The sequence below is a fragment of the Podarcis raffonei genome, chromosome 13 (genome assembly GCF_027172205.1).
Source record: "Podarcis raffonei isolate rPodRaf1 chromosome 13, rPodRaf1.pri, whole genome shotgun sequence".
Classification (NCBI taxonomy): domain Eukaryota; kingdom Metazoa; phylum Chordata; class Lepidosauria; order Squamata; family Lacertidae; genus Podarcis; species Podarcis raffonei.
Genome location: NC_070614.1, coordinates 52,646,326 through 52,667,795, shown reverse-complemented (window position 1 = coordinate 52,667,795; position 21,470 = coordinate 52,646,326). Strand labels below are relative to the sequence as shown.

The 21,470-nt window shown below is 47.4% G+C and overlaps 1 protein-coding gene across 1 annotated transcript in view; it reads right to left on the bottom strand.

Moving 5' to 3' along the window:
- ACADVL (acyl-CoA dehydrogenase very long chain) overlaps nt 1-16,186 on the bottom strand; it is a 30,569-nt gene extending 14,383 nt beyond the window's left edge. The window contains exons 1-9 of the mRNA XM_053362217.1: nt 15,998-16,186; nt 15,113-15,191; nt 11,301-11,375; nt 6,476-6,548; nt 4,318-4,382; nt 3,649-3,783; nt 2,415-2,559; nt 1,445-1,574; nt 240-365 (exon numbers count right to left, since the gene is read on the bottom strand). Coding sequence (XP_053218192.1) covers nt 240-365; nt 1,445-1,574; nt 2,415-2,559; nt 3,649-3,783; nt 4,318-4,382; nt 6,476-6,548; nt 11,301-11,375; nt 15,113-15,191; nt 15,998-16,062 — 893 coding nt within the window. The 5' untranslated portion in view covers nt 16,063-16,186. The remainder of the gene's footprint in view (nt 1-239; nt 366-1,444; nt 1,575-2,414; nt 2,560-3,648; nt 3,784-4,317; nt 4,383-6,475; nt 6,549-11,300; nt 11,376-15,112; nt 15,192-15,997) is intronic.
- Nucleotides 16,187-21,470: the final 5,284 nt, after the last annotated feature.

Genomic DNA, 21,470 nt, shown 5'->3' with positions numbered 1-21,470 from the left:
ACAGTCCCCAATTTTAAATGTTTGCATACGTATCATTTGCAGGCATTCTTATAAATTCCCCGTTTTTTAAATGCAGAAGCTTCCAAGTTCAATCTCCAGTGAGCAGAGCCAGGAAATCTCTCCTCCTGTGCGTGGCCTGAGATTCTGGAGAGCAGCTGAGAGCCAGAGCAGGCAATACTGGCCCGGGTGGAGGAATAAGCCAGAGCTGGAACTAGGTGGCTTGCTCCAATACTACTCACCGCGTGACGCCCCCAAAGGCTCGCTCCACTATGAAAGCCGTGATCTTGTCCTTCACTTCCCCAGTCGCCTCGTCCCTTATCTTCGTTTTTGCGAAAACGGTGAATATATCCGCAAGGCCACCGTTGCTGCAAGAGATTTGCCAGTCAGGATTCGCTGGGGGGGGGTCGGCGCTCGTAACTGCAGGACCACATGCAAGCCTACAACCTCACATTTGAAGGTCTGTATTAATATACCGTATTTTTCGCTCTATAGACGCACTTTTTCCCCTCCAAAAATGAAGGGGAAATCTGTGTGCGTCCTAAGGGGCGAATGCAGGCTTTCGCTAAAGCCTGGAGAGCGAGAGGGGTCGGTGCGCACTGACCCCTCTCACTCTCCAGGCTTCAGGGATAGCCGCCTGAAGCCTTCGGATTGCAGCGCGAGTTCCTGCTGTGCTCCGGAGGCTTCGGGTTCCTTTTGCTGACTCTCCCGGCTTCAGCAGAGAGGGAGAGCTGTGCAGCGCCCCTTCAGCCAAGCGGCAGGAGAAATGGAAGGGGCTATGTTTCTCCTGCTGCTTTGCTGAAGAGGCGCTGAGCAGAGAGGGGGGGAATTTTTTTTCTTGTTCTCCCCCTCTGAAACAAGGTGCGTCTTATGGTCAGGTGCATCCTGTGGAGCGAAAAATCCGGGGGGGGGGGGGATTCATCCAAAAATAATAATACAGGTCAGTAAATGTGTGTGTGTGTTAATACACATACACACATTGAGATAGATAGATAGATCGATAGATATATAGATATAGATATATAGATATAAAAACACGTTCCTTTTTAACCAGGCCTTTGGTTGACCTGATCAACATCCCATACGCTTTTAAAATGTGGCTCTTTTGGGGGGCTGTATTATTGGGTCATTGCTTTTATTTTTATTTTTCACACTGTGATCTTTTTATGTGAACCTCCCTGAGACCTCTGGGTATAGGGCGGTATATATATTCAATAAATAATAATAATAGTAGTAGTAGTAATATATGATCAAAAGCGGCAGTATAAAAATTATCCAAAATATACTGAGGAAGGGGGTGTTTTCCAACGAGAAGTGTGGCAGGTTCAAGGCTCTTTTTTGTGAAATCTCTGCTCCAAGGTGGGTAGCAAACACTCCCCCCACCCTGCCCCAATCCGTGCCTCCTCCCCCTCCTCCACCTACCCACCCAGGCTGGCCCCCAACTCACCTGATCCAAATCTTGCTCCCGTTGAGAGTGTAGTAAGTGCCGCAGGGGCTGAGCTCAGCCGTGGATCGGATGGAAGCTGCGTCCGAGCCGCTAGTGGGCTCCGTCAGGCAGTACGCAGCAATGGTCTCACCTGTAGGGTTTTATTTTATTTTATTTTTTTAAAAAAGAGGGTCGTCATGGGAAGACAGAGGCACCCAAAATACGCACAGCCACCTTTGCCTACAAGGTCTGAAGCGGCTTCCTAGTTTTATGCGATATAAGCATGCCTCAACCCTCGTGATTCAAATAACACAAAAAATCCCGACCGGGGAAGAATGACAAACCAAGTTGACGGACTATGCCGAAATGACCAAATTAACTGGAAAGCTAAGGAACCAAGATGATACGAACTTTAAAAAAAAGAATGGGAGGGAAATGTATATAATTTATTTAGGAAACTACTGTAAGCAGATGAAAACACTAGCAGGATTTTAATCTCACTTGCAAGGTAACAAAGACTATGGGCAATTTACATGGAGAGAAAAAATGTGGATAACAGGCTGCTATGCAAATGTAAATATTGACACTAGGACCCTGGAAGCGAGGGGAGGCAGTCATGAGATTCAGAGAGATCTGGCAATATGGATTTTCAATGGATTTTGTTATAAGTTTATATATTATAACTATTTCAAAAAATAATAACAACACAACCCAACCTTGTGCACACACAAAAAACACACATACACCATGATGAAAGGGAATTTAGGCAGGTAAATGGGATGTTGGGCGGCGAAAGGGGGAACTTGTGAAACGAGGAACCCTTGAAGCGGGGATTCACACAGCAGGAGGGACCGTGTTGCAGGGTGCACTTCCCTCCCTCAACTTCCTCCCTCAGCCCCTTATTCTGCCCCTCGCCTCCCCATCGCCTGCCCCTGGTTATGATGTCTCTGCCCCTCAGCTCCCCACCCCCCACAAGGCCACGACCCCTTACCTGTTGCCAGTTTGGGGAGGTACTTTTCCTTCTGCTCCTTGGTGCCATAGAGGAGGATGCCTTTAAACCCGATCGACTGGTGGGCCCCCAAGGTGATGCCCACCCCCAGGTCGTGCATGCCGACGACCTCCACCATTCGTGCATACTGCGGCGGGAAGAGAGAAAAAGAAGGGGTGTCAGCCGTGAAGCATTCAAAGTTCTCTCTCTCGCCTCTGAGCATGGGCAGAGCACATTTTTCTCAGTGGCAAGAAAGCTCAGCCTTCCTCAAAGCAGGAAAGCCAGCCCCATCCCTGAAAGAACAATGTCTGAGAACATTCCGTGACATCACAGCAACTTGACCAATGGCTGCACAGAGCAGCAGGAAATCCCTCTAAGCTCACAAACCTCCATGTCGTTTCCTTCCTAGGCATAGCTGTCAACTTGCAGATTTGAAAATAAGGGACCAGCAGCCAAAATAAGGGATTTTAGTCAACCAACTGAAATGCGAAGTTAAAAGGGACCAGATAATTTGGGAGAGCAGTGCCGGTTTTTAGCCCTTCGTTTCCAGAGGTTGCTGCTCAAGACACCAGCTGATGAAGCACTGCAATTAAATAACTACAAGCAGCAACCACTTTTTGCGCAAAACGAAGTCCAAGCTACGAAGATGCTGCTGCAGTTCTGTATCTTTTCTCTCGTGCTCCATCTGCAGCTCTCAATTCCACCAGGTGGGGCAGGAGGAGGGGGGGGGAAATAGCGCCCAAAGTAAACCCGCAGATCACTATGCTAGTCTACCACTACAAATCTATGGGAGAAGCTCTTGCGCTCCTTCCTCCGCTTTCCCCCTCTATGGTTAGCCCTTGGAACACCTGCCTCCTCCTCCTCTCTCTGAACTGCTTTCTCTATGGTTGCCCTTGCTCTCCTCTCAAGGCTCCTCAGTCCCAGCAGGGAGGGGTTCCCGGGGGCCGAGGCTGGTGAGAGGGGGCCGGAGGGGGGCGGGCCAGGCAGCCAAGCAACCCAGTTGGAGCCTCCCTCCTCCCTGGCCGGCAGGGAGGGAGGGAGGGAGAGGAGCTGCTTCCTTTGAAACCCGGGAAATTTAAGGGACATCATCAATAAGGGACAGCAGCGGGACACGGCGCTGGGATAAGGGACTGTCCCGCCCAATAAGGGACGGTTGACAACTATGTTCCTAGGCTTCCCTCCGAGTCTGGTAGCATTTAGGGGAAGGATGGGGGGGCCGCCAGCCCTCGAGCCTCACCTGGGTGTTGCTGAGCCCCAGCCCCCCAAGCTCGACGGGGATTTGCAAGCCAAAAGCTCCCAGCTCCTTGAGGCCTTCCATGGTCTTATCCTCCACCTTCTCCAGCGCATCATTTTTGGCCGGGTCGTTCACCTCCTGGTGGAGAGAGGGAGGAAGGGAGAGTCAGATGATGGGAAAAGCATCTATTTAAACCAGGGGTCAGCAAACTTTTTCAGCAGGGGGCCGGTCCACCGGCCCTTGGACCTTGTGGGGGGCCGGACTATATTTTTTGGAAGGGAGGAAATGAACGAATTCCTATGCCCCACAAATAACCCAGAGATGTATTTTAAATAAAAGGACACATTCTACTCCTGTAAAAACACCAGGCAGTCCCCACAAATAACCCAGAGATGCATTTTAAATAAAAGGGCTCATTCTACTCATGTAAAAACAAGCTGATTCCCGGACCTTCCGCAGGCCGGATTTAGAAGGCTGGATCCAGCCCCCAGGCCTTAGTTTGCCTACCTGTGATTTAAACCCATTCTGCGTTTCCCCTCGCTGTTGGGAATATGTCCCCGAAGGTTCAGGCAAAACCTGCCATTTCTCCGCAGTTCCCACCCACATAATTCTGACCCTGCCCTAATAAATTATTATTATTATTAAGACAGACGTCATTCTGGGAGTCCTCACCTCAAAGAACCGAGAGACGGGGCCCACCAGCTCTCTCAGTGTCTGGGCTTGATCTTCATTTAGAACTGTAATAAGAGAAGGGAAGGAAAATATCAGCCCCTGCGTTGATCCTTCCTCCTAGCAAACTGCTTTTCCAAACCCCAACATGCACCTTTTTGGACTCTCCAAGCTTTTCCCATCTGAGACGGCTGGCTAGATTCTCTTAACTGCACGCCAAGCCGCATTGTTTTGAATATTCGTTTGGAAGCTGCCCAGAGTGGCTGGGGAAACCCAGCCAGATGGGTGGGGTATAAAATTATTATTATTAAGGAAAAGGGGGCAACTTAGCCCTGCACACCTAGAGTTGGCCTTTCCTATCCTCAGCCAACGTTCTTAGACTTAAAATGCAAGCCCACAGACCTCCCTCTGCCTTGCCCTTTATGGAAGAAGGAAGCGAGATTAAGAAATGTGTTTGTCTAGGAGAGGGGTCAGCAAACTTTTTCAGCAGGGGGCCGGTCCACTGTCCCTCAGACCTTGTGGAGGGCCGAACTATATTTTGAAAAAAAATAATAATGAACGAATTCCTATGCGCCACAAATAACCCAGAGACGCATTTTAAATAAAAGCACACATTCTACTCATGTAAAAACACCAGGCAGGCCCCACAAATAACCCAGAGGTGCATTTTAAATAAAAGCACACATTTTACTTATGTAAAAAACACCAGGCAGGTCCCACAAATAACCCAGAGATGAATTTTAAATAAAAGCACACATTCTACTCATGTAAAAATATCAGGCAGGTCCCACAAATAACCCAGAGATGAATTTTAAATAAAAGCACACATTCTACTCATGTAAAAACACGCCGATTCCCGGACCACCCGCAGGCTGGATTGAGAAGGCGATTGGACTGGATTTGGGCCTAAGTTTGCCTACTCATGGTCTCTAGGACTAGGTCAGGCACCCCCAACTTGTGGCCCTCCAGATGTTTTGGCCTACAACTCCCATGATCCCTTGCTAACAGGACCAGTTGTCAGGGATGATGGGAATTGTAGTCCAAAACATCTGGAGGGCCGAAGGTTGGGGGTGCTGGACTAGGTCAAACATGGGCCGCTGATTGACGTGCCTAGTTCTCAGGAGGAAAGTACAGGAAATGAGGCAGACCCAGGACTCAAAATGAAGGGGGTCTTGTGCTGGGTTTCTGGGAGGTGTATGAATTGCTATTATTATATCATTATTTGCATTTCCTTTCCTTCTGTATATAATTTTATTAAGTTTTCAGTTTTACAATTTAAAATACCCATTTTTCATCCTTAAGATACCAGTGACTTCCCTTCTTCTCTTTCCATGGTTCATTTTACATATCACAAATCCCTGAATATTTTACAAAAACGACACCATTCAGTATTCCATTATTGCATCCATCAAAACCTATTTACACTGTTGGATTTATCTTAATGCTGCCAGCATCAATATATTTCTCATATAGTCAATAAACGTTTCCCACACTTCTTTAAACGTATCTTCTTCTTGTTTTCTCATTCTATATGTTAAGTCTGCAAGCTGAGCATATTCCATCATATTGCTATTCTTCTTTGGTTGGGACCTCGCTCGTTTTCCATTTTTGGGCTAACAAAACACGGGCCGCAGCAGTGGCGTACATAAATAACCTTTTTTGACACCTGGGAATTTCAGTCTGAATTATCCCCAACAGAAAGGACTCTGGGTTTGTTTGGAAAGTACTTTTAAACATTTTTTTCAATTCCTTATGGATCATTTCCCAATACAGTGGTACCTCGGGTTAAGTACTTAATTCGTTCCAGAGGTCCGTTCTTAACCTGAAACTGTTCTTAACCTGAAGCACCACTTTAGCTAATGGGGCCTCCTGCTGCCACCGTGCCACTGAAGCCCGATTTCTGTTCTTATCCTGAAGCAAAGTTCTTAACCCGAGGTACTATTTCTGGGTTAGCGGAATGTGTAACCTGAAGCGTATGTAACCTGAAGCGTATGTAACCCGAGGTACCACTGTACTCTGGATTATTATTATTATTTACATGGTGTCCATCTGACTGGGTTACCCAGCCACTCTGGGCAGCTTCCAACAAACTAAAACACAGTAAGACATCAAACATTAAAATCCCTCCATCCCGTCTCCTCTCCAAGCCCCTGGTGTTTACCTGAAGGATAAGGGAAGACTTGTTCTGTGTTGACTTGGCCCTTGAACATCCCAACGGCAAATGACTTCGACTCCTGGATGGAGAACAAGAGGAAGAGTTGCAACACTTGGGGCTTCTTAAATTTAGAGGAAATGCGAGTGAGAGCCAGCATGACGGAATTCGACAAAATCATGCATATCCCAGAGAAAGCGACAAACATTTTCTCCCTCTCTCACAGCACTAGAAGCTGAATGTTAGAGGTATTCAGGACGGATTAAAAAGGAAGCCCTTCGGTCAACAATGCATAGAAACTCTGGAACTCCCTGCCACCGGAGGGAAGGAGGGCACCCAACATGGATGCCTTTAAAGATGGATTAGACCAACCCAGGGAGGACAAGTAGTCAGGAGGGTTCTGAAGGCAGTAATACCGTATATTGCGCTCCATAAGACACACCTAGTTTTTAGAGGAGGAAAACAAGAAAAAAATTTTTTTGAAAGAAACAGTGGATGTATGATTTTTGTGGTTCATGCTGTGGCCACAGACATGTGATCTGATGGTGAATTTGGGTGACCCAATGCAAAAATCCTGAGGATCCATGTGGATCTGTGCTTTGGAACCACGTTTTTGCGCCATTGCAGCCCCAGGCAACAGTGGGTGCGTGATTTTTTTGGTGCAGGCTGCAGCCATGGACATGCTATGTGATCTGATGGTGAATTTGGGGTGATCCAATGCAAAAATCCTGAGGATCCATGGGATTTTACCTCCCTCCTCCCACTAGCCTCCCTTATCTCTCTTCCGATCCCACCGATCAGCTGTTTCCTTTCAACACTCCCTTCCCTCCTTTGCTTTAGTGCCTTTTCCTTAGGCTGGAGCAGTTTTTTGCTCCTCCTTTCCTTCTAATTTCTCTCCTTATTGCTTTGGTCTTCCTGTTTACCCCCTTTGCAAGTTTGCTGTCTTTACCTCCCCCTCCCAGGCAGCCTCCTTTATCTCTAGCACCCCTTATCTCTCCCTGAACCGATCAGCGGCTTTGTTTCAACACCCACTTCCCTCTTTCCGGAAAAAAAGCATGATCTGCTTTTTGCCCCTGGGCAATTCGGCGCCAGGGACCACGCATTCGCTCCATAAGATGCACAGACATTTCCCCTTACTTTTTCGGAAGAAAAAAGTGCGTCTTATGGAGCGAAAAATACGGTACTTCTCAATATTGGTCGCTGGGATGAGAAAATGGCACAGGCTGTGAGGCAGGACAAAAGAGAAACGGTCTCCACCCAGTGGGGGCTGAAGACAACCGATGGAATACAATTGGGGAATGTTGTTGTTGTTGTTGTTTAGTCGTGTCCGCCTCTTCGTGGCCCCCTGGACCAGAGCACGCCAGGCACTCCTGTCTTCCACTGCCTCCCACAGTTTGGTCAAACTCATGCTGGTGGCTTCAAGAACACTGTCCAACCATCTCGTCCTCCGTCATCCCCTTCTCCTTGTGCCCTCCATCTTTCCCAACATCAGGTCTTTTCCAGGGAGTCTTCTCTTCTTATGAGGTGGCCAAAGTCTTGGAGCCTCAGCTTCAGGATCTGTCCTTCCAGTGAGCACTCAGGGCTGATTTCCTTCAGAATGGAGAGGTTGGATCTTCTTGCAGTCCATGGGACTCTCAAGAGTCTCCTCCAGCACCAGAATTCAAAAGCATCCATTCTTCGGCGATTAGCCTTCTTTATGGTCCAGCTCTCACTTCCATACATCACTACTGGGAAAACCAGAGCTTTAACTATAGGGACCTTTGTCGACAAGGTGATGTCTCTGCTTTTTAAGATGCTGTCTAGGTTTGTCATTGCTTTTCTCCCAAGAAGCAGGCGTCTTTTAATTTCGTGGCTGCTGTCACCCTCTGCAGTGATCATGGAGCCCAAGAAAGTAAAATCTCTCACTGCCTCCATTTCTTCCCCTTCTATTTGCCAGGAGGTGATGGGACCAATGGCCACGATCTTCGTTTTTAATATTTCACACCAAAAGCTGCATCTGCTTTTGTACATGGATTAATGTGAAAATGAGGGTGAATTGATCTTTGCAAGCTTCCCGTAGGGCCCGGGGGCTAGCAAGCTAGGATTTTAGAGGAACCACACAATTATTGACTTGTGAAATATTCACCACAGCATTGCTTTTCTACGGAAAACTCGTATTTGGACTATCAGCTCGTTAAGAGATCTGAAAGACTGCTGCGCCTAACTCAAATGAAAGAGAGTGCAGAGCTCTTGACCTGTGGAATGAAGGGGGTGGTGAGTTGAAAATCAACCGACGGATAACAAGACAGAATAAAAAGGCCTCTTGCAGGTTAATAGACATACGAATTTGCTAAATATGATAGAAAGTCATACACCAGCGATTGCAATGATAAGACAAAGCTTAGGAGCGGAATTATGAAACTGGAAAAAACAAGAGAAGTGAAAGAAACTTTCTCCCAACAGCCAGAACATGGGAAGTCCCATTAAATTGTTTAATTTGGAATATATAACTGGCTTTATCTTTTTGTATTATGATTATTTAGAGTATGCACGGCTGACGAAGCCCGGCAAGGCAAAACAAAGTATTATTCCGGGAATCCTTGTCACGTTTAAGTTCTTTTGTCTAACACCGGCATACAGCAACTATATTTTGCAAAGGCACATGTTAAGATCTTTCATATCCTTCGTCTGATACCTGCATACAGCATACAACTACCGTACTTTGCAAAAGGAAAATGTGGAACATTACAAAGAAAAGTTCATCTTCTGCAAGTACTGCTCCTTAAAGTTGTTACGTTTGACACTTGTATGCGCTAAGACATACGTGGAACACAAAAAGCTTCCATTTGGACGTTACGTATATAAGAACTGATCTATTTGCATTTCCTGTTCTAAATGTTGGTCCTTAATTGCTTCTACTCAATTAGATAATGTGAAGAGAGTTATGCTTATATGATGTATAAAGAATTTAGATAGTTAAACACAGCCAGTTACGTTGTGGGTATCAAGATTTGATTTGATCTGTTACCAATTGGAATGTTATTAATAAAAATTATAAAAATATCGGTCGCTGGAAGCCACAGGAGGAGGGGAGAGGGCTCTTGTGATCGAATCCTGCACGTGGTTGGCCACTGTGAGCACAGGATCCTGGGCTGGCTGGGCCATGGGCTTGATCCAGCAGGTTTTCCTTACATTCTTAGGAATCTGGTGGGAAAGGCACCTGTGTGGCCAGCATAAGGTCTTGGGTTCAATCCTGCCACCTCCGTGAAGGGCTTGGAAGGAATAATCAGAGACCCTGGAGAACCAGCCAGCCAGCCTGGATTAGAGGGCCTCACTCTGCGTAACAAAAACACCCCATGTCGGTTCAGATGCTCCTGCGGTAGCTCACAACCGACAGCCGCATGCAGACCGACATAAATTTAAACCACGTCTCTCTCTGCAAAGGAGAAGAAAGGCAGGAGAGATATTAATACCAGCCAACTTTCGCCGATGCAGAAACACCCACATGCGTACGTTTTGGAATTATACCTGCCCTATAATTAGCTGCCAGGGCTGTCGCGCTCACACCCTTATCATCCCATTTAATTATATTTGTTAATTTACATTTAGCTATATTTTTGGAAAACGGCTCCGCTGTCAGAGGCAACGTTCCTTTAGACGCCGGTCGCTGGAAACCGCAGGAGGGGAGAGGGTCTTGTGTTCGGATCCTGCTCAGGGGTTTCCGATAATGTGCATCAGGGTGACCCCCGGCGAGAACAGGCTGCCGGCCTAGCTGGGCCTCTGGCCTGATCCAGCACGGCAATCCTTATGTTCTTAAGGTATTCCAAAGACAGTGGGGGGGTTTGCAGCAGAATTATCACCATATATTAAATTTGCATACTGCCATACGCCCATAGATCTCAGGGCGGTTCACAACACAAAATTACAATATATTTAAAAAATATTAAAAATAAGAACAAAGACAATCCAACTCTATTTTAACCTGTATTTTAAATTGGTTTTTTTTTTTAATTGTATTTTTAATTGTAATTTTACTGGTGATAGCCACCCTGAGCCCGGCTCTGGCCGGGGAGGGCGGGGTATAAATAAAACTTTATTATTATTATTATTATTAACCGTCCCTCACATGGCACGTTGAAAAGGGCATTTTGTTGTTGTTGTTTAGTCGTTTAGTCATGTCCGCCTCTCCGTGACCCCCTGGACCAGAGCACGCCAGGCCCTCCTGTCTTCCACTGCCTCCCGCAGTTTGGTCAAACTCATGGTGGTCGCTTCCAGAACACTATCCAACCATCTCGTCCTCTGTCGTCCCCTTCTCCTTGGGCCCTCCATCTTTCCCAACATCAGGGTTTTTTCCAGGGGGTCTTCTCTTCTCATGAGGTGGCCAAAGTACTGGAGCCTCAGCTTCACGATCTGTCCTTCCAGTGAGCACTCAGGGCTGATTTCCTTCAGAATGGAGAGGTTTGATCTTCTTGCAGTCCATGGGACTCTCAAGAGGCATTTAATTTAATTTAAAAGGCAGCCTTTCAAACAGTTAAGTCCCAAAATGCTTGGGGGGCCCTTGCCTAGGCAGCCCTCTCCCCCACCGTCCTCCGAGCACAGAGAACAAATGTTTTTGAATACCCCATAACATCCCGGAAGCTCAAGGCAATGGGGAGGTCAGGGGTTTGCACAGCAATATACGACTCCGATTTTTCAGGACAGCATTTTCCCTCGAAACTGGGGTGGCAGGTCAGAGAACCAGGAGACCACCTAAGCCCTTTGTTTTTCCGAAAATTCAATTCAATCTGCCGAATATCTTCCCCACCATCAATTCCCTGTCATCGTCCCCGCCCCAAAATAGTAAAAAAGCACCTACTGCAATTAAAGGTTTCTTTTCCGGTATCGCTTGGGAAACTGCGTCGGACTTCGCACTCGATTTATCCAGCACGGCCTGCAAAAAGCAACAAGAAAGTTATCTGGTGTTAGAGGCTTTCCGGCTAGAGAAATTATATATAAAGCTTTGTTGACTTATCAACCTGCTGACCAGTCAACAGAAGGACCTCGGCCGAGAATCAAAGCAGAATGGGATGTTTTTAAAAATTAGATGATGAAATATATTTCCAATGATAACTCTTGGTTGAGCATAGATTAAATTCCAGAGTTAAGAGAATGGGCTTCCGTAGAACAAGAACGGACGCAGAAATTTTAAGATATGAGAAATTAGGGACCGCGTAGAAGGGAGTCATTAACAAATAAGGGAATAAAAACAGAGATTAGGCGTAGATAAGAAACTACGAGTAGCGAGGAAAAATTGTTAAGGTGAAGATAAAAGGACTTCTTACTGGAAATATATGTTTATAGTAATGTCGATGATGGTTTGTATTTCTTAAACTGTATGTCTTTGATAAGATTTTTCGTTTAAATTTCTTTCCATTTTTTCTTCTCATTTCTCTGTAATTTTATTACAGTGGTCCCTTGGTTCTCAAAAGCCTTGGTACCCAAACAACTTGGAACCCAAACACTGCAAACCTGGAAGTAAGTGCTCCAGTTGGCGACCTTTTTTCAGAAGCCGCGTTCGCAAGCTGAAAAGATGCAACATGAACCTAACGCAGCACGAGGTATGACTGTATTATTATCATTATTATTACCATTATTATTATTATAATTATTATTGAATATTACTTTATTTGATATAAGTTGCTTATTCTAAAGTTATGTTTTATGATCACATTTTTGCGTTGGATTAGACTGTGATAAGGTGTACGTTCTTTGTCGTTTCTTCAGATTGCAAACCACCTTGGGTATAGTAAAACAGAAAGGTGGTATACAAATGAAAAGTGAAATGCAAAATGAAATGAAATTATAAAAAAGGAGGTTCCAGCTCAACACCAGGAGGAACATTCTGACAGCAAGAGCTGCTTGACAGTGGAATGGACCCCTTTGCGACGAGGCGGGCTTCTCCTTGCTTGGAGGTTTTTCAGCAAAGGTTCGAAGGCTATCTGCCATGGATGCTTTAGCTGAGATTCCAGCATTGTCGGGGGTTGGGCTAGATGATCCGTGGGGATCCCCTCCCAATTCTATAATACAGTCATACCTCGGGTTACAGATGCTTCAGGTTGTGTGATTTCGGGTTGCACACTGTGCCAAACCTGGAAGTACCTGAACGGGTTACTTCTGGGTTTCGGTGCTTGCACAGAAGCGCTAAATCGCGCTTTGCATATGTGCCGAATTGCAACCCATGCATGCACAGCGCTGCAGGTTGCGAACGTGCTTCCCGCACAGATCACGTTCGCAACCCGAGCGTCCACTGTACTATGATTCAGCCTGCCAACTTCTGGGAGCAGGGAGCTGGTCCTCCAGCCAAACCCAGCACAGTGCCTCTTACTGGTTCAGACTGGAGCCGAACCTGAAATCAACCCTGCAGTGGGAGGGAAACTGCAGAGGAAAATCCTGGCGGGATCCCAGGACGGCTGGGACATTTGCCGCTTTGTTCCAGGAATTCCACCGCAGCTGGGATGAGCAATCCTCCTTTTGCAGCCATGTCACCAGGGCGCCTGGGGCTCAGCTGGTGACAGGTCACCTTTCCCCTACATACTTCCCAAATCGGGGATTAAATAACCTGACCTTTCCCCTAGAAAATGCCACGTGGAAGTCAGGGAGGGAAGGATATCCAGGATAACACCTCAATTTGCAAAACCGGCAGGGCTGCAGGTGACACACAATCCCTGCTCCGCATCCTCTGGTTATCTCCTGCTTGGACTACTGCCATGCGCTCTACGTAGGGCTATCTTGAAGGAGACCTGGAAACTACAACAAATCCAGAATGCGGCAGCTATAACACCAGTCCTCAAAGACCTACATTGGCTCCCAGGACATTTCTGAGCACAATTCAAAGTTTTGGTGCTGACCTTGAAAGCCCTAAACGGCCTCAGCCCAGTATACCTGAAGGAGCGTCTCCACCCCCATCGTTCTGCCCGGACACTGAGGTCCAGCTCCGAGGGCCTTCTGGCGATTCCCTCACTGCAAGAAGTGAGGTTGCAGGGAACCAGGCAGAGGGCCTTCTCGGTGGTGGCACCCGCCCTGTGGAACGCCCTCCCACCAGATGTCAAGGAAATAAACTATCTGACTTTTAGAAGACATCTGAAGGCAGCCCTGTTTAGGGAACCTTTTAATGTTTGATGTATTACTGTATTTTAATATTTTGTTGGAAGCCGCCCAGAGTGGCTGGGGAAACCCAGCCAGATGTGCGGGGTATAAATAATAAATTATTATTGTTATTCTTATTTGTATGAAATCAGCCTTTTAAGCATAGCAGCAGCCAAACTTTGGAACTCCCTGCCTATTGACACCAGGCAGGTACCGTTTTGTGCTCTTTTCCAGGCAAATTACAGACAGGCAGGAAGGCAGGCAGGCAGGCAGATGATAGATAGATGGATGGATGAAAGTTTACTTTCTCTGCCCCCCTTTTCCTCCCCACTTCTACTTTCCCCCAAACCCCTAACAGTAATGTTTCACATTCAATGTAAGAAGGACTCTATGAACTGAGAGCAGACGCTTTACGTACTTTTGCTACCCGAGAAAATCTTCTAATAAAAGCAATTACCAAAAAACCATTTTTGTTTAGGCAAGCCTACCCAGGTATATGGAATGTTTACACGTGCTTTTTAAAAAATATTTTAAGCTTATTGCTGACCTTGTTATCCGATTGCTTTAAACAGCCGTTTTAAAGCGTTTTTTATTGATAATTTCACTGTTCCGTCATCTTCGTAAACCGCTTTTTGTTCTACAAGCAAGCAGCGTATTTACGAGACAAAATAATACGTCTGGAAGTGACAAGTTACAAATCCATGCGGTTTGAGGTGGTGGAAATGTGTGGCTAGATTTCACCATGTTGGGGTTGCAGCTGCCTCTGGGGTGGAGCGTTTATAAAAAAAAGGGGGGTGTTCAAAATGCATCTTTTGTGGGGTGGGCAGTTAATAGATGCCAGTTCCAGACATTCGGCTGAGAAAGGGTTGCCTTTTAGAGCAACCACATCTTAAGGACACACTCTGACTTCAAAGCACGTCAACTCGGGGGGGGGGGAACTTTGGCCTCCCTGTCATGGGAACCTGAAAAGGATTTGGGGCACCAGAGCTTCAGAATTTATATATATTCTTTTTCCGGGGTGGAGTGGAGAAGATGAAAGGAATAAGCGAGGCCAATAGCTGCTGGGGTTCTCAATGAGCCTAGGATAAAATCCGCCTGACTTTCCAAAAGCTGGTTTTTGTTTTTAAACCCACCACGCTCCTAGTCCACATGGAGGAAGGGATAAGTTAACATGACTCACTCCCCCAGAAAGCGTCAAGCCCAACAAAGGGTGTTGCAAGCATAAATGAGATTAATGAGTGCGCAATAGGCATTTGTCAAATTAGGAAGCCACGTGTCTCCGGTAACAATAGAGGAAGGGCTAAAAGGTTCACAGACCTGTTTTGCCAGCACCCGAACCAACAACCGTCCCACGCCACACAGCCCACAAATCCTTATCTTTTTTAACCTCCCCCCTAAAACAAAAAACAAAAACCCCTTAGCACAACCATCAAACTGCAAAAGCCCCTGGGCCCGATCCACCACAATCGGGGATTCCCATTAAAATAAAGAGGCGTAACTAGAAATAGGCCCTACTCCTTCCCCCCAGCACCCCCAAAATACCTCCGCCGTCTGCGTAGCATAGAGTCTCCTTCCATTTGGGTGTGGAGGGGGGTACGTCAAAGCCGGGAGCCCACCAGACCTGGGAAGGGGGGGAAAAGCGAGGGGTAATTCAGGAGAAGAGGGTGGTTTAGTGAAATGGCTCCTCAACTACCTGGCCAGGTAAAGTGGCTGTGGTTGTAAATACGCATGTTTTTTTAGAAACAGCCAAGTTTCTAAGGACTTTTTGTGGGTGTGGGGCAGGGGTCCCCAATTTTGTTTTTAGGGCCACCACCCCCTGGCTTCCTTAAACCCATCCTCAGTGCCCCCACGACCCTATAGAAAGAATTACTCAGAACAGCAGCACACAGGACCCGCTTAGGAAGGTAATAACACAGTAAAGTTCGAAGCAGCGACGAATAATTGTACGTTTGTTCAAAGTCCAGTTAAGACTCTTCCGTTTAATCCCTTCCAGTTCAAAGTCAGTGCTTTTTTTCTGGGGGGTAAGCATACCCCTAAAAAATTTGTGAATCTTTGGTCCATTTACTGTACTTACTTCCCCTGATTTGAACTATAAAATTGTGATTTTCTTGAGTCAAAATAAGAGTACCCCCCAAAAAAAAATTTCCCCAAAACATTTTTAAAGGAAAAAAAGCACTGCTATCTCCTATCGCCTCCCTCAACAGGTAACCCCATCATCCTGTCCCCCCATAAGGAACCACTTATGGGGAGTGTCCTGGAACCAGACACACTATCTCCCCACACCCTCTGCACCCCTAAACCCCTTTTCCACCAGCCCCCCCTTCCAAAGCGCCCCACACTAAGATCCCCCCCCAAAAAACACACCACCCCACACCCAGCAAAAGGCAAGTTTTCCTGCCCCCTATCCAGACCATGGTCCAGACTCACCCTGGGGGGCTGCTCAGCCGCAGGAGGCTCCAGCAGAACTTGGGGGGCAGCCTCAAAGTCTGCATGGCTGGGGGGTGTCTATGGGACCTGCCTTCCTCTGCCTCGGAGGTGCTGGCAAGTTTCTGTTTGCCTGCTTCTCCCTCTTGCTCCTCCCCTCCCCTTATGCAAGGTCATCAGCTCAAATATGTGGGGGGGGGGGAATAGGGATAATTACTTCCTGCCCCACCCATGGCCCCGGGGCATGCTGGGAGTTGTAGTTTTCTTCCCCCATGGAGACGTGGCTTTCCTTTCCAGGCCAGCAGAGGAGGGAAGCATGTTTTGGTGGGGTTTTTTTGGAGAGAGTTGGCCTGCCCTGAGCATATGCAAAGTGCATTTCTTCCCCCTGCTAATCTAGGGCTGTTGCACCCCTGGGTGCATTTATTCATTTACTGCACTGCTTTCCCCCCCCAAAAAATGTCTCATTTTCCTACTCATATTGAAATAATGCCCCTCAATGAGGCCAAACTTAATTCGCAAAATGTTTAGGGGTGTGCGTACCCCTGCGTACCCCCTCCCCAGAAAAAAAGCACTGCTTTATTGTATTAATGCCCCACTGAAATAAAAAAATTAAGGTCATATATGTATATATATATATGGGACGTGGGTGGCGCTGTGGGTAAAACCTCAGCGCCTAGGACTTGCCGATCGCATGGTCGGCGGTTCGAATCCCCGCGGCAGGGTGCGCTCCCGTCTTTCGGTCCCAGCGCCTGCCAACCTAGCAGTTCGAAAGCACCCCCGGGTGCAAGTAGATAAATAGGTACCGCTTTATAGCGGGAAGGTAAACAGTGTTTCCGTGTGCTGCGCTGGCTCTCCAGATGCAGCTTTGTCACGCTGGCCACGTGACCTGGAAGTGTCTGCGGACAGCGCTGGCCCCCGGCCTCTAGAGTGAGATGGGCGCACAACCCTAGAGTCGGACACGACTGGCCCGTACGGGCAGGGGTACCTTTACCTTTTTATGTATATATATATATATATGTGTGTGTGTGTGTGTGTGTGTACACACACACACACACACACACACACTGTATATAAAAATGTTCATAACTGAATATATAAACCACATGTCTGAAACCCCACAGAAAAAGTCCTGAAACCATTTTGTCCCTCCCAAATTGACCTCAAATATTTCTGCAAGGTCGAAGGAAAATGGAAAAGCCTCCCCATTGTCTTTTCCTTCACAAATCCTGTCTTAAGGGTATGTCTGTGTATGAATAGAGTGAGCCTGTGACCTGGCTCAGGAATAAGTATTTGTCATTACAAAAGACTGGCCAGGCTTCCCAGGGTATCCAATCAAGTGAGCATTAACAGGTAACCTGCCAGACAGGAGGTAAACAACGCACTCAGATTTCTGCTGTAGACCGCCCTTTCTGTGATGTAGGTATGATGTATCAGGGGGTGGTCTTGGACTCCAGGGCAGGCAATTTAAAATGTCTATATAAGGGCGGGCACACCTTGGTTCTGGATCCTCCTCCTTTCCTGCGTGTGAAGGGGGCACCCTGTTGCAACAGATCAATAAAGATCAGGCTTACGAGCTGCTTTGCTTCTCAATATTCTCTGGTTGGCCTCTGTTATTTTCTCTGACCGATGGAGAACCTACAAAGGACTCTATAAGGGCTCGTTGTGTCCCCCATAAGGGAATAAGGGCAGATTTATGTTTATTACACCATCTTTTCTCTTTCAGGGAGATCAAGGTGGCATGCATAGTTCTCCGCCCCGCTAATTTTACTCCCCACAACAACCCTGCGAGGTAGGTTAGGCTACCAGTCAACCAGTCAGGATTTGAAACCTGGTCTTCAAGGTCCTAGTCCGACACTCTAACCAATGTGCCACGCTGGTTAATTTAAAGCTATAGCCAGGGGTGCATCTGTCCATGTACAGAGGGCCACAGGGGTCTCCCTGGCAGGCTGCCCAGTTTCCGCCCTCCCCAACAACCAAGCAAGGGGATTAGGGCTCAAGGGGTTTCTAGGCCTTAGAAAGTGAGGTCCACAGCCCAGTCAGAAGAATAATGTTGGGGTCCCAAGGCAGGGAAGAAGAGGCAGAATTTAAACAAGGGCATTCTCGCTTCACTTGGGGTGCGCCCTCTTTCTGGCTCAGATCCGTTTGTCTTAGCCAGATGCAGCCATAAACTATGGTGCCCCTGAGCTTGTGCAGAGTGCCCACCACCTATCAACCTGCAAAGGGTGGCCTGCTTCTTCCAGGAAGCTGTTGGGAGGAAACTAGTTCGCATCAGCTCCAACTGACATGTCCAATAGCCAGGGATGATGGGAACTGTAGTCTAGCGATACCTGTAGGGCCAGATTCTGCCTTGCGTGACTCTTCTAATTTAACTGCAAGGCAAGCTTATCTTGTGAGATGACACAACCTTGATGGCAGAAAGTGAGGAGGAATTAAAGAACCTTTTAATGAGGGTGAAAGAGGAGAGCGCAAAATATGGTCTGAGGCTCAACATCAAAAAAACGAAGATCATGGCCACTGGTCCCATCACCTCCTGGCAAATAGAAGGGGAAGAAATGGAGGCAGTGAGAGATTTTACTTTCTTGGGCTCCATGATCACTGCAGATGGTGACAGCAGCCACGAAATTAAAAGACGCCTGCTCCTTGGGAGAAGGGCAATGACAGGCCTAGACAGCATCTTGAGAAGTAGAGACGTCACCTTGCCGACAAAGGTCCGTATAGTTAAAGCCATGGTTTTCCCAGTAGTGATGTATGGAAATGAGAGCTGGACCATAAAGAAGGCTGATCGCTGAAGAATTGATGCTTTTGAATTATGGTGCTGGAGAAGACTCTTGAGAGTCCCATGGACTGCAAGAAGATCAAACGCATCCATTCTTAATGAAATCAGCCCTGAGTGCTCACTGGAAGGACAGATCGTGAAGCTGAGGCTCCAGTACTTTGGCCACCTCATGAGAAGAGAAGACTCCCTGGAGAAGACACTGATGCTGGGAAAGATGGAGGGCACAAGGAGAAGGGGGCGACAGAGGACGAGATGGTTGGATAGTGTTTTTGAGGTTACTAGCATGAGTTTGACCAAACTGCGGGAGGCAGTGGAAGACAGGAGGGCCTGGCGTGCTCTGGTCCAGGGGGTCACGAAGAGTCAGACACGACTAAACGACTAAAAAACAACAACAACAAAAATCTATATGACCCCCTTATCATGGGACAATCTGCTTTTCAGCAAAACATCCCAGATGCCATTTGAAATTGTTCCATTATTTACCTTGCCTCGTGCTCTGCCACTCCTTGCTGTCAACCTTGCTTGGAATATATTTAAGGAGGGCAAACCACTCTCGATTCGGGGAAATGCTCCTGCGTTATTTGCATGCAGAATTTGGTAGGAAATGACTGGAGCGTGAAGGGACCTACCTATTCCACAGCAGGAACGCTGGAGGTTCTGTTACTTTCCAGTCAGCAGGGGAAGGAAATAAACCATTCCCACGCAGCGTAAATTTAATCCATAGCCACTCCCCTCCCCCAAACTTTCCTTTCTTTCCCTTGTAAGGCGGGCCAGGGGCTGACCCTCCAGTTTTGACCTTGAGCAGGGGTAGGCAAACTAAGGCCCAGGGGCTGGATCCGGCCCAATCGCCTTCTCAATCTAGCCTGCGGAAGCTCCGGGAATCAGCGTGTTTTTACATGAGTAGAATGTGTGCTTTTATTTAAAATGCATCTCTGGCTTATTTGTGGGGCATAGGAATTTGTTCTTTATATATATAGTCTGGCCCCCCACAAGGTCTGAGAGACAGTGGACTGGCCCCCTGCTGAAAAAGTTTGCTGACCCCTGACCTTGAGTATCGAAGACCGGTTTTTGCCAAAGAACTGCAAGATGCCTGAAGCACTAATTCCAAATCTTGCCATCCGGTTTAACCCCCCCCCCCCAAAAAACCCACCCCTCTCCGAGCATCACGTAAACAAAACGCACAAGTTGACACACCTTGGTTTTATTAGGTTTTTTTTTAATTATTACTGAATGGTGTGTTTTTTTTTTGTACACAAAAGAGCTAAAAAATAAATATGTTATTACAAAATAGTTATCTGCTACCGATCACACGCACGCACACACACACCCAGGCCCCTGGAGAGAGGGGAGGGCTAAATACTGGAGAGGGGCCCCAATCCCTAGGGGGGTGTCTCCTGCTGCAACCTAGAGACAAAGACTCGCAGGAACGTGCAGGCGGGAAGGAAGTAGCACCATTGAAGAGGAAGTTCGTACCCTGTTTGGGGAGGGAGGCAAGTCGGGGGGGGGCGTTGAATCCCTCTCTTCCTCCCTTCCACTTTTTCCCTTCTTCCCCGGATGAGACGCTGCAGGATTCAGGGGATAGAATTGCTACAACTCTGGATGGGGCAGCGACAGGAGAGTTTAAAAGAGAGAGAGAGAGAAAGCAGGAAGCGAGACCAACATACTACCTGGCACCGCTCAGGAGGTAACAAGAGGCAAATTTCAACATCCACGCTCTGCGCTTGGGTGTGGAAACTGAGAGGCGCAGCGCAGCCGGCCGAACCGCCTTCCCATCCAGGTGAGGAAAAGGTTGTGTTCTGCAAGAGTCCCTGGCCTGGCTTCTGAATCCGGGAGGATGGAAGTGTCAAGGAATCTCGGCTCTCAGCTCTTATCCTGGGCGTCCCTAGTTAGAAAGGCCCTGAAAGTGTTGCACAAACCCCAAAATATTCCACCCTGATTGACTCACGTGTTCCAAAAGCCACAAGACCAGGCCTTTACTTTGCACGAGCTCAATTCGCTCCTGCGATTAAAAAATGAAGATTCCCGGCTTAGAGGATGGCGGCTTTTTTGGATGGGAGTAGGGTTGCCGTATGTCTGGGAAAACCCGATTATGTTCTCTTTTGGAGGGCCAACATGCCCATCCAGATTTTTACATTTTAAAGGCAATGTCCAGGGTTTTTTTTGGGGGGGGGGACTCTGCACACCCGCAACCGCATGCCTACTTCCCCAGCTCGGGCTGGCAGCGGCTCAGGCTGTCCTCTTTTTTTGCTCTTAAGATATGGCAATGCCAGAGACACTACAATCCCTTGGGTCGGGCATAATACTAAGGCAGGAATTGTGGTTCTTTCTCCTCAGCTCGAGAGGGAAGGAGCAAAGCGGGCACAATCTGCCTGCGCCCCATAAAACCTGGTTTTAGGGCTTACTGTGACAATTTGCAGGTGGAGATTCTTTGGGGTTTGTTCTCCTGTCCACCTACATCGCACAGCAAAGCGTGAACTATAGCCCTGAAGATCCTGCCCAGTGAGAGGCTTCAAAATCGAATTCTCTCTCTAAAAAGAATTTTAAGGGCTGGGGCGGGGGGGGACACGTCTGTGAGCAAAACAGACGCATTTCAGTCCTGAGCTGTGTTCCCCCAATAGTGTCGCACACAAGATACAGGCCTAGATCCAAGAGTTCCCCCTTTGTATGACAGAGAAAGTATTCCTCCTTTCGCTGGCAGAA